Raw genomic sequence first — 15526 nt, forward strand, 5'->3', positions numbered from 1 at the left:
GGGAAGTCTAAATTATTGCTAAAGCTTGCCTGTTATGAGTTGCTCAGAAGACAGTAATTTGAACAATAGTATGCATAGTTTAAACAAAACTTACCGTAACAGCCTATTATTATCATTTTAAATTGTGGATAAATATTTATCATAAGTGTGGTGTTTTTTGTTTTTTGTTGCTACAGGGAGGTGGATGTAAATTTCTTAGGTACAACTGCTCCATTGAGTCACCCAGGAAAGGATGGAGCTTCATGCACCCAGGAAGACTTACTCATTTACATGAAGGACTTCCTATCTTGAATGGCACAAGATACATTGCAGTATCGTTTATTGACCCATAATTTTATTTTGCCCTCTTCAACACCAGTGTTTGATTCTTTACCTAAACATTTATTTATAGTTTTCTTCTGGAAGAAGGTGATACAAGAAATTAAGTTACTGTTCCTAGACAGCTGGGTTACTTTGGGCTAAAGAACAAAAGTTTTTAAATTTCTCAGTATCTGCTCTGAGCCTTGAGTCACAAAGTAAACATGTCCTGCTTATCTTTCCATTTTGCTGTCTTAAAGAGTAGGTAAGGAGGAAAAATGGAAAATCATTTTACAATGAATCTTTCTATTTTGGGAAAAATCCTAGATGCAAAATTATCTGAAACTTATTGTGGTTTTTATTCAAGTGACACATTTAAAATCGTGTAGTGTGTATATTTGGTACCAACTAATTAAAAAGCACAGCCTAAAAACAAAGTGAATGTCATGCATTTATTGGGGTTAAGCAATAATTCCGGAGATGGGTATATATATTTAAGGGAAAACATCTCAGTAGCCTGTTTTCTTAATTCACTTAAAGATACACATTTCAGTATTTTAGGGGAAAAAAAGGCAGAGATGGAGTAATGATTAAATAATTCAGCTAAGAAAAATGTTTTTATCATTTGTTTTAAGAACTCAATGTGTTAAAATTACTTCTCTTCACCAAGTGACCTTCACTTAAAATAGTTATTTTTCTAAGTATGTAATTGAACCCAACTGATGCTAGAAATTTGGTGTTTATTTTCAGTGATGGTAAATTTTAATAGCAGGATCTTTTATAAAGACAATTTTCTACTTGTATTTAAAGTTACTTGAATTTTGTATCAGGAAAAAATTGTGGAAGTCCCTTTTAAACCTAAGGGTCTTAACTTGCTGTTTATTTTAAAGAAATACATTTAAAATATTCCTACTGTATCTACTGTTTGTAATTTAAAGAAACTTGAAGCAAACTATCTCAAAGTCTACCGTGCCAAAATGCACATCTTGGAAAATCTTGTGAAAAATAAAGGGTAATTTTAAATTAATGTAACACCTTGTGGTTTTATTCAAGTGGGTGGCTGAGCTCTGCCACACCTGCTCTCACTCCCCCTCCTCAAAGAGGAATAGGGAGAAAATGCAATGAAAAGGGCTCAAAGGTTAAGATAAGGACAAGGAGATCATGCAGTAATTATCATGACAGGCAAAACAGACTCAGTATAGGGAGATAGTAATAAGCAATAAGTCTTACTAACACACTAGAGAAGTGAGAAACAAAGGAAAGAAACCAAAAATGCTTTTGCCTCCATCCACCTTCTTCCACCTCCTCCCCTAGAGGCACAGGGGGAACGGAGGAACAGAGGTTATGGTCAGTCTATAGCTCTCCTTCTCTGCTCCTTCTCAGTCACTCTCATCTCCTGTGTTGTGGGGTCCCTCCCATGGGATACAGTCCTTGATGAACTGATCTGGTTTGGGCTTCCCACAGGCAGCAGCTCTTCAAGCACTGCTGCAGATATGGGTCTGTACCACAGGGTCCATCTTTCAGGAGCAAGCTGCTCCAACCTGGATCCCCTATAGGCAGCAGCTCCTGCCAGGTCTCCTGCTCCTGCATGGTCTCCTCTCCACTGGCTACAGGTCCAGCCTGGAATCTGCTCCACAGGCTGCAGTCTCCATTGGTTCAGGTCCACCTGCTCCACTGTGGGTACTCCATGGGCTGCAGGGGGGCAGCCTGCTTCACCATGGTCCTTACCACAGGCTGCAGGGGACTTCTGCTCTGGCACCTGGAGCACCTCTTCCCCCTCCTTCTTCACTGATCTTGGCACCTGCAAGGCTGTTCCTCACTTGTCTCACTCTCCCAGCTGCTGTGTGGTGCAGTGTTTTTTTTTTTTTTTTCCTGTGTTAAATGCGTTCTCACAGAGGTGCAAAACAACATCACTTGCTGTTGACAGCTCTGGTCAGCAGTGGGGCCCTTATCAAACATGGGGCAGCTTCTAGATCCTTCTCACAGAAGCCACTCCTGCTACCCAAGCCTTGCCATGTAAACCCACTACACACCTTTTGCTTGAATGTATTAGGGTTTTTTGCATATTGTCTTTATTCTTACAGAAGTTAAATTTGTTTTTCAATGAGTTCTAGATGCACTTAGATTGCTAGAAGCTTCCCAAGATGGTGCTGGTTTTCAGCTTATTTGCTTTGTTACTGTCGAAGTTATTTCTCTTGTGAGTTGGCACCTATGAACCAAATATTGCGTTACACTTTCAGAACAACCCCAGCAGGATGCATGTTTCTTGTCTCTGCCCAACTTTCCTTCATTTTTAGTAGAGAGGCTTTGGATCTAAATAGTAAATCACTTTTTACCTGCTGAAGAAGCTTCATATCAAGTTCTACTAAATGGAAGTTCTACTTGGAGCTGAGAGGATGGGGAGCGAAGTTCAAAGACTATATTACGCCAAATAAGCATGTTTATTTCCATACCAGGTTGTTTTGAAGAGTAGGTTGTAACCATACCTCGTCCCACTGAAGCAAATGCATCAAAAAGTAATAACTTTGATAATACACAAGTGAGCTGGCTTGAAAAAACCTGTTTTCCCACAGGAAACTTTGCTTTCATTTCCCATACATTTCCCAACCCTTCTCCATTTCAGGATAATAATCAGAGGTTGACAAATATATCCCCCAACTTTGTTTCCAGACGCAAAACACATCTTAGTGAGCGTCTGTGGATATATAGCCTGTGCTTGGGCAAATACTACAGACCACAAAATCTTAACGAGTTTGAAATGAAAGCAGCCTGTGTTAATTGCTTTTTTTTCCTGAGCATTTGCCTGCAGTCTGTTAGACTAACTCAGAACGGAGTAGTGTTATTTAACACTGGATCAGTTAAAGACAGTTTAATTCTAAATGGAGTTTTCTTGAAAAGCTGCAACTACAACAATAAAAAAGACAATCCTTTAACACAAAACATGGAAAGATTTTAAAGTGTTCTTTCATGACTTGTTTTATGTATTTCATACTACTCAGTCACATTAGATTTTTTTTCTGCCTTTTTCCCCCCACAACATAAATATTTGTGCTTACTGTTAAATTTGTTTTCATCTATTAATCTTCTTGCAGATGTAATGCTTTATTTAATGTATTGCACACTCACTGGAAGAGATGTGTATACCCATGCTCACGTTACTAAAAAAAAAAAATATTTTTTAAAAAGTTCTTGACAAGGTTGTCCACTTGCTTGAATTGTACAGAATTGTCTAAAATCAATTCTTGAGAACTAACAGATACCAGGAAATAAGGTCTTAATTGTTCACCTGAATTCATTCTGAAAGCTTTGCTACACTATTATGTCAGTGCACTAGCTCCAACTGTCACTGTTCAGAAACTATTTTTAACTTTCATTAATTTTAAAAGCAGTTTTAAAAGGTTTTTCAGTCCCCTAACAGTGTGTGTTTTGAGACATGCATACATGTATGTGCCTCAGAAAGAAAGCAGTAACTTTAATCCCAGAAGTGTATGAGAGACCTTGGGAGTACAGGGACATGAAGGTGCTCTGCAACAGATGAGACATTTGTGAAGTACCTGTTTTGTTTTGCTTTTGCTGGCTTTATTTTTCATTTTCACTGTGAAGTACTTGAATTTAAGATTATGATGTGGGGAAGAGGTGGTAGAAGGGGGTATATGGATAAAGAGGATTTCTTAACTACTTTAACTGAAAGGATATAGATTGCCTTCATATTTGTGAGACTGCTACTTCTAAATAACATTCAGAATACTTAGTAATACTTTCACACTTTTAATCTTTTACATCACTTACAACGAGGAATATTTGTCACTTTTTTTCCCCAAAGTATTGCTGCTCCACTCTTACTGTGAACTGATAAGAATAAGACTGACAAGACCAAAAGAAAGATGGATTTTCAGTAAGGCAATAATAAAAGTCAAATTGATTGTGCCTTTTCCATGTCTTTTCTCCAGTTTACAGTATTCATGGAATAAATGTTGATTCAAAGCAGAGCTTCCACAACAGCTTTCTTTTCAATGTGTAGGAAATAAGGAGATAAAGATACTTGGAGAACTCTAGAAAACCCCCCTTAATGAGTAATTCTGGATCTAATGAAGCAGACTGTCTTGTTCAACAGTAATGGAGAAACTTGTAACACTATCAATTTTCAAAATCCTGAATACAAATCAAACATTATACACAATTGGAAAGAAATGCTTCTCTTGTCTTAATTGAAACCTTTTATTTGTTACCTGTATTCTTTTTTTTTTTTCTTCTGTCTTCTGTAGTTATATTCCCATTTGATATAGGTTTTAACATCTGCGTAAATACATCCCACTTACAGATTGATGTCTATCTTTTAGTGATTCCTGGGAGGGGGAAATGAGGAGGTGATGAGTCAGTGCTCAGGAAACCTCAAAATTCTTCCCAGAGAACTGCAGCATTGGCACAGCTGCACAGCATGATCCTTGACCATAAGCTAGCACAAGGAGACCTGAGAAGCAGTTGATTTCTTGATATGCTTCTAAGGCTGCTATGTGTAGAGAGTTGATTGTTGGTTGCTTTCTCCCTCACTAATTTATTGCTTTTGGAAAGTTGGGGCAGAAAGGGTTAAGTATAAGCTACTAAAAGCTAATTTTAACACTTAGAAGAATTTGGAGTAGTGGTGAATGCAGTGAGTGGGTGCACAACGCAATGCTGAAATTCTGGCACAGCCAACGTAGAGACTAATCTCTGAGACGCTTCTGCAAGCTCAAGGGATCATGAGATATATAAAGCAAGTTGGTCATTCTTTAAAACACGCACCACATAAAGTGGGGCAGGCAGTCAAGGTCCTAATACCTAAAACATTCTGCCTTAAAATTTCCAGATTCATATTGCCTCAGACTTTGCTGTGCCACCATGAATTATAATAGAGATCTTGATAGCATTACTTGCAACAAGAGAAAATTCTTACTTGTACTTGTGCAGCAGTATGCTTTAATGTGTATGAGTGTTTTGGCCACACGAGCTAGGAACTCTTGGTTCTCTTTGCCTGTGCCCTCATCACTCTTTTATTTATTTTTTCAGTTTATAGAGCCAGTGGAATGAGATGGACAGAGTGAGCCACTGTGAATGCCGTTCCCCTGGTGCTGCAGATGAGCCTTCTGTCCTGCCCTGTCATGTGGTTGGTGGAGCAGGTAACCACTGAGCTGCTTCACTGCCGTGGTATGTGTTTAGTGAGGATTTTTAGTCTTCACCTCATGATCTATCAGTCCACGTGAATGTACACAAATCCATGCTTGATCTCTTCCGAAGCCTGGCTGTATCTCAGTCTTGTTCAACAAAGGGGATGTTTTTCATTGTGCTTCTCAAACTTGGAAAAAGGGATTTCCCACGTTCTGAAAGCTAGGGAGCACAGGGAAGCACGCAGCCAAGACTTGATTTTATGTAAATAAACTGACATAAAGGAACTTTCCAGGAACTTGATCCACATTAAAAGAAATTCTAAAGGAGAAGTAGGAAAACAAGATACAAGCTGAACACAGAGGTGAGAGAAATGCTGTGCATTTTGCATCGATAGGCAGACATAACCTACCTGAAGCTGGAAAACGCAGATGTGGAAGGCTGAATAGAGATACCAGTGTGTTTCCAAAATAGCTCTGCAGGTATTCTTGAAATGTTGCTTAAGCAAATAAATGGTTCTATTCTTGCCAAGTTAGTCCCATTCTTATTTACTTTTAGTCTGAAAGGAACAAAAAGGGCATTATAAAGCTACAGCACCATTCAAATGTTGGGAAACAGAAGCTCTTTTTTTGGAAAAAAAAATAAAATAAAATTATATTGCAGAGGAAAGGGAAACTTTACAGCCATTAAGATGTCAAAGCTACTCCCTGCATGGAGTATTTTATGACCAGAACCCTGAGGAGGCACTTCAGGAATATTGTCCAAATACCACACCCTGAAGGCCTATTTTTATTTTTGTGTGGATTTAGCATTCTTTAAAAATAATTCTTAAAAAAGATCAGGAAGTAGCTACAGACATGCTTCCTGAAGGGTCCTCTCTTCATGGACAACCAAAAATATGAGTTAGCATAAAGCATAGGTATTTGACCATGTGGCTGGACTTGCAGCCTTGTGATCATTTCTCAGCCAGGAAGCTCCCTGGGCATGCTACTGCATGTGGCACTGCTGCCTAATGGGGCTCGGGCCTGGCATTAAAACTCCATGACAAGTAAGTTATTCTAGGCTAACAGTTTAAAGACAAATAGAGAAATCTGTTTTTGAATAGATTTTAAGCAATAATTTGAATTTGTGAATGCAGGTTGCTGATACAAGTATTAATTTCAGCTGGAGTGAGCGTGTGTACAGCTTCAAAGTATCCTTTACTTGGAATTGTCTGTGAGTTGATAAGTTAGCAAAAAATTCATACCTGAAGTGCTCATCAATTTCTTTCCTGCAAAGCAGGTGATGTTGGTTTGTATTGAGACTCTTTGGGTACAGGAGATTTTGGAGAGGTCTGTGAGGCCTCAAATGGAGGGGAGGTGGTGAGTGGGGTAGTCCTTTAATTGGAAGAGACATTAAGCAAGGAGGCATGACATGAAAGTAGTGGGTCTGAAGCTTTTTTGCATGACATGTATTTGAGACGTGGATGTTCACAGGTTGTCAGAGCAGACTGCCCAAGGTCATGGGTGAGAGAGCCCCCGAGGGTTTTTAAGAAGACATCCCCAAACTGTAGGTGCTTAAGGGCCCACCTAGGTAAAGACTTGTGTTTTTATTCTGTTGTTACCTCTTGCCCAGGGACCTGCTTCTGACCATTGCTGAAGACAGAGTCCTGTCCCACTGTGGCCAGTGCTTTCATAACTTCAACCTCTGCACAATACCACGAGGAAATGGAGAAGCTGCTCTTCTTCTGCTTGTCTTGGACAGAAGAGCCTTGGTCTCACACAAGTTTGTTGCCAGTATTCTTTTTCTTCAGGTCTCAGTCCCCCCACCCCCCCAAAAAAAATCCTTTAATTCATAACTTCTTTGCTGTATTAAAATTGCATAAAGCTTTGTGGATGGCAAAGTCCTCTTTCAACAGCACTTGTGAAACTGATTTATGCTTAGTAGGAAGGTGTTTTTACTGTAGAGCTTCTGTACAATTTGAGTGAACTTTCAGTAGAAATCCTGGAGCTTTGAGTGGATTTCCTGAAAACATTAAATAAAGACCTCTCTTGGATATTGGCAGTGAAACTTAAGGTAGGAAAGATGGATCTAAAATGCAAGAAAGGTTTGAATATGTAGCAGTGTTTGGAGTTAAGTTTAAAAATTAATTTACAGTTTAAAGAAGGTAGAGCCAAGACAGTGTATCCTTACAAAAAGCCTCTTCATTAATAAAAAAAAAAAAAAAAAAAAAAAAAAAGTAAAAAATCAGATAAGACAACCAATCTGATTTTTTCACTGCATTGGTGTGGGGTAGTCTACTACACTGTATGTTTTTTATGTATTTTTTTACTTAAGAGAAGAAGTAAGGAAGTTCATGCAGTTCTTAAGCAATACAAGCCCCTAGGTCTATAGAAATTAATGTATTAATGCGAGAAGTGATAAATACATAAAATATATAGCCTGAGTGCGCATATATAAGGAAAGTCCTGTTGACAAAGTATATCCAGTGCCCCTGAGGCTGGAGGTCTGCAGTAAGCAAAGCTTGTGTTTTGTGCTGGAGATTCCATTAGAGAATTATTTGATTTCCTTGCATAATGGGAGCTAAATGCTATATGCAAAGGAGAACTGCAGCTTTTTGTTCATGCAAAAGGAGTTGGTCTCATAATGCTGAAAATATTTCACTTCACAAAAACTTTAGAGAAGGGTATCTTTGTGTGTATTATAACTCATACATAGATACCGGTACAGTGTAATTACTTTTACTTTATAAAGACAAGTTGAGTTTTATCTTTCCTATATACAAAACTACTGCTTCTGCTGTTTTGTTTTTTGATGTTTTTCTTCAAGATGAAGTTTTTATGTGCAGTGTGCTATATTGTAGCTCTACTCATTTACTTTAAAGGCAAGCCAAGGGAGCTCTTCTAGACTGAATGCCTTCCACAGAATATTTGCCTATGAAAAACTTTATAGGAAACGTTACTGGATTTTTCATCTTTTCTCTTAAATGTCCACGAAGAGATAAGAGGAGTGTTTATTGCTAAACATAAGAATGTTTTCCTTTCAATAATGAAGTTTGCAGATCCAAAATATCTACTGCAGAAAACTGGGTTGGTTTTCATTTTTTTTGTGGTGGAAGAAACAAAACTTTTTTGTTTTTTTTTGTGGAGCCAAGTGGTTGTATTCAAAGTACAGTTTTAAGCCTTCATGCATAAGAAATGAATATTATTGCAGTTTTTTAAAAAAAAAAGTATAAGGCAGTGGAACTGAGTAAGTGAGTGACCAACGTGGCATATCATGCTCTACTATTAAGTAGAAAAATAGCATTTAGTGTCTTTTTTTTCATTCCAGTTGCTAAGTTCTAAGTAATAGTGAAAAAGATTGGTATTGTCAGAGTTAAGCAGATCCTCTGCTGTCTTTCATTGTCTGCAGTATAAGGCTGATTCCCCAACAAACTTGTCTGCTGTCATTTGCCATGTTTTGTCATCCAAAGCACCAAGAATTATTCATAAGGCCACTAATAGGAACTCCTAGAGTTCCCCTCCCCAACTTGTTTACTTTTCTATTTCCTTGTCATCAGCTTCTAGATGAGTTTGGTATATTATTTTTTAATTTCACTGTACTGACTTCTGCATGTGTTGCCTGGTAGAATGTTTCATGTTACAAGTGGAGCACTAAGACATGGCATTTCTCTGTACTTTTTGCCAATGTCTTTCTTGAATCTAGTATTTTCCTAAATGCCTTGTGGTCCACTGGTAAAGCGATTACAGAGATGCCTGCAGTCCTTCCTGACCACTTTTTTAAACATTTCACTTTTTCAAGAACCTGGAAACTGGTTGTAGATACAGAGCTTCTTTCTGTGTTCCCACCTGGCTTTAGTTCAGCATGTTGGTAGCTTCTGTATAAAGTGAACTTTGATAAAGAGAATATTCATCCTTTTCAGCCAGCTTTCCAACCTCCTAAGTTTTGAATTATGAATATTTTTCTTTGTACTAAAGTGTTGTGGGAAGGGAGAAAACACTCCAACATCCAACCAGTAGCACTGGCAATATAAATGGTACTTAAGTGTGAAGTAAGGTTTCTGCATGGAATGCTTTTCCATACTCCAGTTCCTCTTTGTCTCCATCCCTCCTTCAATTCAGAAAAAAATGTAGTCAAACCAAAAGCCAAAGAAAAACTTTCCTTAGCTTTTAAGACTGAAAATAGCTTCAGGACTGTAGGAAGACTTGTATAGGTACTAGATGAACTGCTTTGCACTGTGTCAAGCCTGTACTTACCTCTCAGGAAATTATTTGAAGAACCATTATAACAGTTTGAACTGAACTGCTGCCCTCTACAAGCTAGAGTGCATTATGCTTTGACTAAACCAGAACACAAGAAACTCAAAGAAAGCATTCTGTAACATTTACTGATACTTAGTGCTCATTTTCTTTAGAGGTTAGGGCTACTAATTAGAGAAGACTATTCATCTCAAATTCACTAAACTTGAACCAAGAATAACAGTAAGGAAGAAAATGCTTCTAATTTGTTAGTAATTTTTGAGAATTCCCACAACATCATGACCTTGATTTAATTAATGACCTTAATTTAATTAACTTGGTGGTTACTTAAGGCTGTCTGCAAGAATAAAAAAAATATTAATTTTAATTTTCACACAATAAAAATATCACTATGTATGAACAATAAAATAAGGACATCTGTTTTGGGCCCACACCTCTAAATTGCTGCTTTTTTGCACATCTGATTTGTGTTGCACATCTGACTTGTTTCTTCTTAAAAATTACCTTTCTCAATTTATTTCCATAGTATGTCTGTTCTATAAATGGTCTTCCATAATTTTCTGGGGAGGTCAAAGTATTTAACCTAGTTAATAAAAGCATGAGCAAACTGGGACAGTGGAACAAAAAAAATGCTTTGCCTTATGTACATGCTTTTTCCCTGGTGAGAAGCCGAAGACATAATAGTGCCTTTATACTGTCTGCCATCCTGTGGCCAACACAGAATTTTACAGATGCTTACTAAAGAAAGGAAGGGATCATGATATTAGAAATTAAGGTAGACATAATAGTTTCAAAAATACTTAAGCTTAACAGTTAAGGTACAATTTTAGAATTCAAGTCTGGTAATACTCACCTATGAACACTGTCCATTTAGATGCATGTGCCTTAAGAAAAGAAAAAGAAAACCATGAAAAATGCCTGCATAACCACGTTTTTAGGTAGTAGTTGCAAAGCATAGTCTGAAAGGGGATGAAGTAGTGTCCGCTCATACAGCAGTACAGCCTTTCAACAGTATAGCCTTTCATCTCAGTGCGTCAAAGTATTTTGCAACTAGATGGGAAAATTGAAGCTCAGGATAAAATGATTTGTTCATACTGTTTGGCACCAACTCTGGGAAGAGGCTGCAGTGTCTCAGCTTGCAGCCTTGGCTCTGACCTCCAGCTGAGTGACTCAGTGGCCAAGCGAGCATCCACAACACATCCGCGCCTTCCCGGCAGCCCCTCTCCAGCCTGGGATGACGGGAGGGGGCTGGTGGGAAGGGACGTGCTTCAAATACCAGACACAGCTCTCAGCCAGCTCAATGCACAAAGCAGAAAGCAAGAGAAACTTTCCCAACATGCTGATGTCTAGTGCGGGATCTCTTCCCCGGTCCAGCTCTGCTTCTTTCTAAAAATGTTTCCTGGTAAGAAAGCAAAATCTCTGGACCATTGGAGCCAAGAGCAAGGCCAGCCAACACAATGCTGTGGGAGCATCTCTTCCCTTTCCTCATCTTATATGTGGGGAACACTCCAAATCCATGGCACCAAATCTCTACTGCACCTGGCGTTAATGCATTCGTTTGGCACTCAAATGAACTGTTAGTACTTCTGACTTACACCTTTGTTTGAATAATAATAATATAGGGACTTTGTTAATATACAACAGATAAAATAAATTGTCTATTATTTTCCTAGATGTTGGTTGGATTTACCTTTTCAGATGGCATATGTGGTATGTATGAATTACCTGGGAGGTGGGAACACTTTCTTAAGTCTTTCCTCTAATTATTTGTATGTGAGAAAATAACTTCTCACCAAGGATTAAAAGTAAAGTTTTATCTTGTTTCTTTAAAATGACTTACTGTTCCAGAAGTTGAAGTTGTTGTTTTGTTTTAATTGTTCAACTCCTTATCAAAAAAGTGTCAAATATCTTACATGAGCACTGTTGCATATGTATGTTTTTGTACCTTCCCAAAGCCTGTTCAAAAAAAAAAAATAGAACTTAAAAATATATATTAAAACAAAATCTTTCTACAGAACACTTTCTTGGAGTCCTTTAACAAGTTTTAGGTGGATAGAGCCACTTTTATCAGCTCTAATCTGATGTTTTTTCCTACTCACTTTAGCCAAAAGAAAAAAAAAGTTAAATGGAAACTTGCTAGATTTCAGTGAGTAAACTAACTGGTTATGTGGTGTGTAGGCTACAGGGGAAAAGACAAAATGGAGAAATTATTTACATCAACCTTAAAACTGTAAGTTGCTCATACTATTAAGTTTTATAAAGATTAATTGTTAATAGTGAATAATTCTATTTCCCTTAGCTGCTTTGGGCTAGATCTTGAGCCACTGTCTGATAGGGCCAAGTTTTCATTTTTCATCTCATAAATTTTCTCTTGGCTAAGTTAAATTCTTTCAATGTAATTTCATTGTCAAAGGAACTCATTATCATGAGAAGAGGCAATTAGTTATTAAAGCCAGTTTGAATTTTTGGATTGGAATTTGAATTTAATGGTGCAGCAGATCAAGGGGTATAACAGTAGAATCACTTTCTTACTGGAGATTAACAACTCCCTCTTCCTTATGACCTGAGAATTTATGGTTTTGGACCACATGGAACCATTTCATGTTGCATGATTTCCTTTTCAGCTGTGGTGAGGGGGAATAGCATTTTAAAAATAATGATTGAAAAATAAGAAATTCATAAACTAACCATAAGGATTTTTTGATGGTTTTAATCTTCATCCTGTTTCGTGGTAACTTAAGGTGGTTACTTCTGTTCCTTCTAAATGCACTAAGGACCATAAAGGTTTAATAACTGTCTTTCCTGTAAGAATGCAAAATATAGCAAGTATCTGTTCAGTTACCCAGGGACTGCTGTGATTACTTGTACTGACTCAGGTTAAGGCAGAAAAAATAAGAGATTCTTTAATTAAAAACAAAACAAAGTGCACACAGACATACGAACAGGTTGCGGTAATATTAATGTCTGCTGAGCAGCTTTTGTGCCACAGGGCAGCACCATTCCACAAATGCCACGGTCTTCTCCAGTGTCCCCCGAGTCCCTGGCCATCATACAGCACTCATCACAGCTGGGCTTTCAGCCAGGTAACTCATGCAGTGTTTATCTGGAGAGCTCATTCTTGGCCAGGATTGAATATAGGTCTGATGATCCAGATAGTTCTAAAAGTATGAAGCAGTTCTTGAGAGACCAGAATTTCATTGCATTGGTGAAGAGGCTGGAAATCACAAGCAGAGGCAGTGAACATCCAGTGCTGCCAGGCAGCTGCTGGGAATGCTGCTGCTTTTCATGGCTCTTCTGTCCCCCAAGAGCCATCTCCACTGCAGGAAGGAAGGAGATATGGAAGCTCATGACTGCTGCATTGCTGCTACATCATCCTCTATCACCCATTCAGCTTCACTGGACCCATATGACAGGGCTGAGCTGCAATGAAAATGTCCTTGTTACTGTCTTTAGCTCTTGCCAACATTTATAGCATCAGACAAGATGTTCTTCAGCTCAGAGTGAATGAAACCTCTAAATCAAGAGCTGTATGGCTGCTAATAAAGCAGCTGCTTATTCATCAGATCTCACTTCCTTGCAAATTCTTCTCTGTTTGGGTTTCATTTCCTAGGTGTATGGAAAGTATATATCCATCAAGGAAGGTACTTTTAAGGACAAATAAATGTCTGCATGCAATATATTTTATTTGAATTGTCATTTGGATAAAGGCACTTTCTGCAATGGGTTTTTAACTGGAGGACTGGGCTAGAGCTGAAGTGATTCAGGGAGAAAATAAAACCTGAGGAACTCACCTTGAGCAGAGCTGGAAAGAGGCAATAATTTGTTCCCTGCTCTGTTACACAATTTGACAGTAGGTTAAAGTGCTTTCAGCTGTAGAACTAGATCCTCAAAAAGCCTGCAGACAAAAGATTTTCCTGTCTTGACTTTTTGTGAGGGGTGTTGGCTCCTGTACGCTGTGTTCGTAGGCTGTGAGGTGAGAGCTCAGCAGGAAGGCATGAACTGAAGCTTGTCCCTGAGTACACACACCATGATCTTTGCCTGAAGGGACAGGGGGAAGGAGCAGACAGGGCTACCACTGTCCTGGGGGAGCCTCAGCCACCCAGAGACGGGCACTGGGAGCTGGGAAATGGGCAACAGGCAACATGACAAAACGCATCTCTTTTTATGAGCCATAACAAGTCTGCATTTTAGTGCCACTTACTCCACAACACAGAGTAAATACCTGTGCTGCATCTCTCTCTATTGTGCTAGGACCTGCCAGGGGACAGGCAGTGATGACTCTGTTAAAGGAGCAGTGGGAGAATGAAACAGAGGTGGTGTTCTTGTTCTTTCTTTCTTGTTTTTTTTTTTCTTCTCCCTTCACACAACAAAATCAGGCTTTTACAAACAAACAGTAGCAAAATAACCTTTTCAGGAAGTACACAGGTTTGTCTTAAAATTTGTCTCTGCTTCAAAATATTTTCTCTGCCATATAGTCTCTGGGAATTAATTTTAATTCATGCTACCAGCATCCACTACTATGTATTAATGTAAAAGTTTGCAGTGCTTTTCACTAATTTGACTCCTTGCATTATTCTGATGCTTAATCAACAGATTGATTGCAGCAATAGAAATTTGAGAAGTTAGACTTTGTTTGCTAGCTCATAGTAATTTCTGATATAAATTTGGTGACTGCTAAGGAAAAATGCGGGCATTTACATGCTTTATTGGACAGAAGTATACGAATACTGATTATGCTATTTATCACACAGATCTTAACTGACTATGTGCTAAACAGCTGCCTTTCCCTTCACTGTGAAGTTGTTCTAGTAGTTTCTTCTTCTTTTCTCATTCCCTAGCCACGTATGTACTTTCTCTCTTAGTCTTTTTTTTCTGTACAGATGCTCTGTTGATGTTCTTTGAAAGCAGATGGGGAAAAGCGCCTTGTCATTAATATACTTTAATATACTTTTTTTTTTTTTTTTTTTTTTTTCTTCTTTGGCAATGAAGCATTTGGCCACGTCTCTGTGTTCTTTTCCAACCAGTATTGCTTCCAGATGTTTTCTTGTTGCTTCTTTGTTGGTTGTATTTGGATTGTCACTTGATCATTAGCACTCTGTTTTCCAGAGGGAAGCCTTTGACTTGGTAGCAACCAGACACAGAACCAAGCCACAATTTTCTGACCTCAGCTTCCTCAGCTTGGGTTTATGTTTGGATTTGAGATTTTGGTTTGGCCTATAGCACAGAGCCCAGCCACAGAGTTCATTTATGAAGTCAGAGGTGGCATTTACCAATGACCCAAGACTACACAAGCTATTGCTTCATGTTGACTACGTGTAGATTCAAACACTTCTTAACTTCTTTTTTAGTTTAGGACAGTGCTATTTAACTTCTTTTTTAGTTTAGGACAGTGCTATGGGCAACTTCCATCTTCAGTGAAAATAAACATACCAGAACTCAATGTGATTTTGCTCCAGAGAGACAAAAATACCAGCTTCAGAAGTAGGAGAGTCTGTCTTGGTAGGCTGGACTTGGGACTGTGTCTCCCTGAGGTGGCCCTGGCCAGAGCTGGCCTCTGCTGCCCTGACCACAGGGACTGGAGCTCAGTTTCTGCACATGGCTGCCTCAGGCCCCTTTTCCCTCCCTCAGACCTGGATAGGCCTTGCTGGAGGCTCCGGGATCAGCCTGGCTGCAGTGACTGACATGCTCTGGAAGAAAAGCATAGCCAGCACTGTTCTGTAGTGGGTTTGATGTGGGAAGAAAGATTAAAGGTTTGAACAACAAAATGCTGTAGGTACCCTGATATCCTTACAGCTCTTGCAACTCCTGCATCACACACAAAAAAAGGAGTGTGTGCTTTTCCTCTATAG

At 38.7% G+C, this 15526-nt stretch overlaps 1 protein-coding gene across 4 annotated transcripts in view; it reads left to right on the top strand.

Annotated features, from left to right (window-relative positions):
* PLOD2 (procollagen-lysine,2-oxoglutarate 5-dioxygenase 2) overlaps nt 1–1332 on the top strand; it is a 50232-nt gene extending 48900 nt beyond the window's left edge. For 3 of the 4 annotated variants that reach the window (XM_082767080.1, XM_082767079.1, XM_082767078.1), the window contains one exon: nt 177–1332. In XM_082767080.1, the coding sequence (XP_082623206.1) occupies nt 177–332 (156 nt within the window). In that variant the 3' untranslated portion in view covers nt 333–1332. The remainder of the gene's footprint in view (nt 1–176) is intronic. The other variant, XM_082767077.1, reaches the window with a different exon arrangement.
* The last annotated feature ends 14194 nt before the right edge of the window (nt 1333–15526 follow it).

Source organism: Aythya marila, assembly GCF_965140915.1.
Source record: "Aythya marila genome assembly, chromosome: 9".
Classification (NCBI taxonomy): Eukaryota; Metazoa; Chordata; class Aves; order Anseriformes; family Anatidae; genus Aythya; species Aythya marila.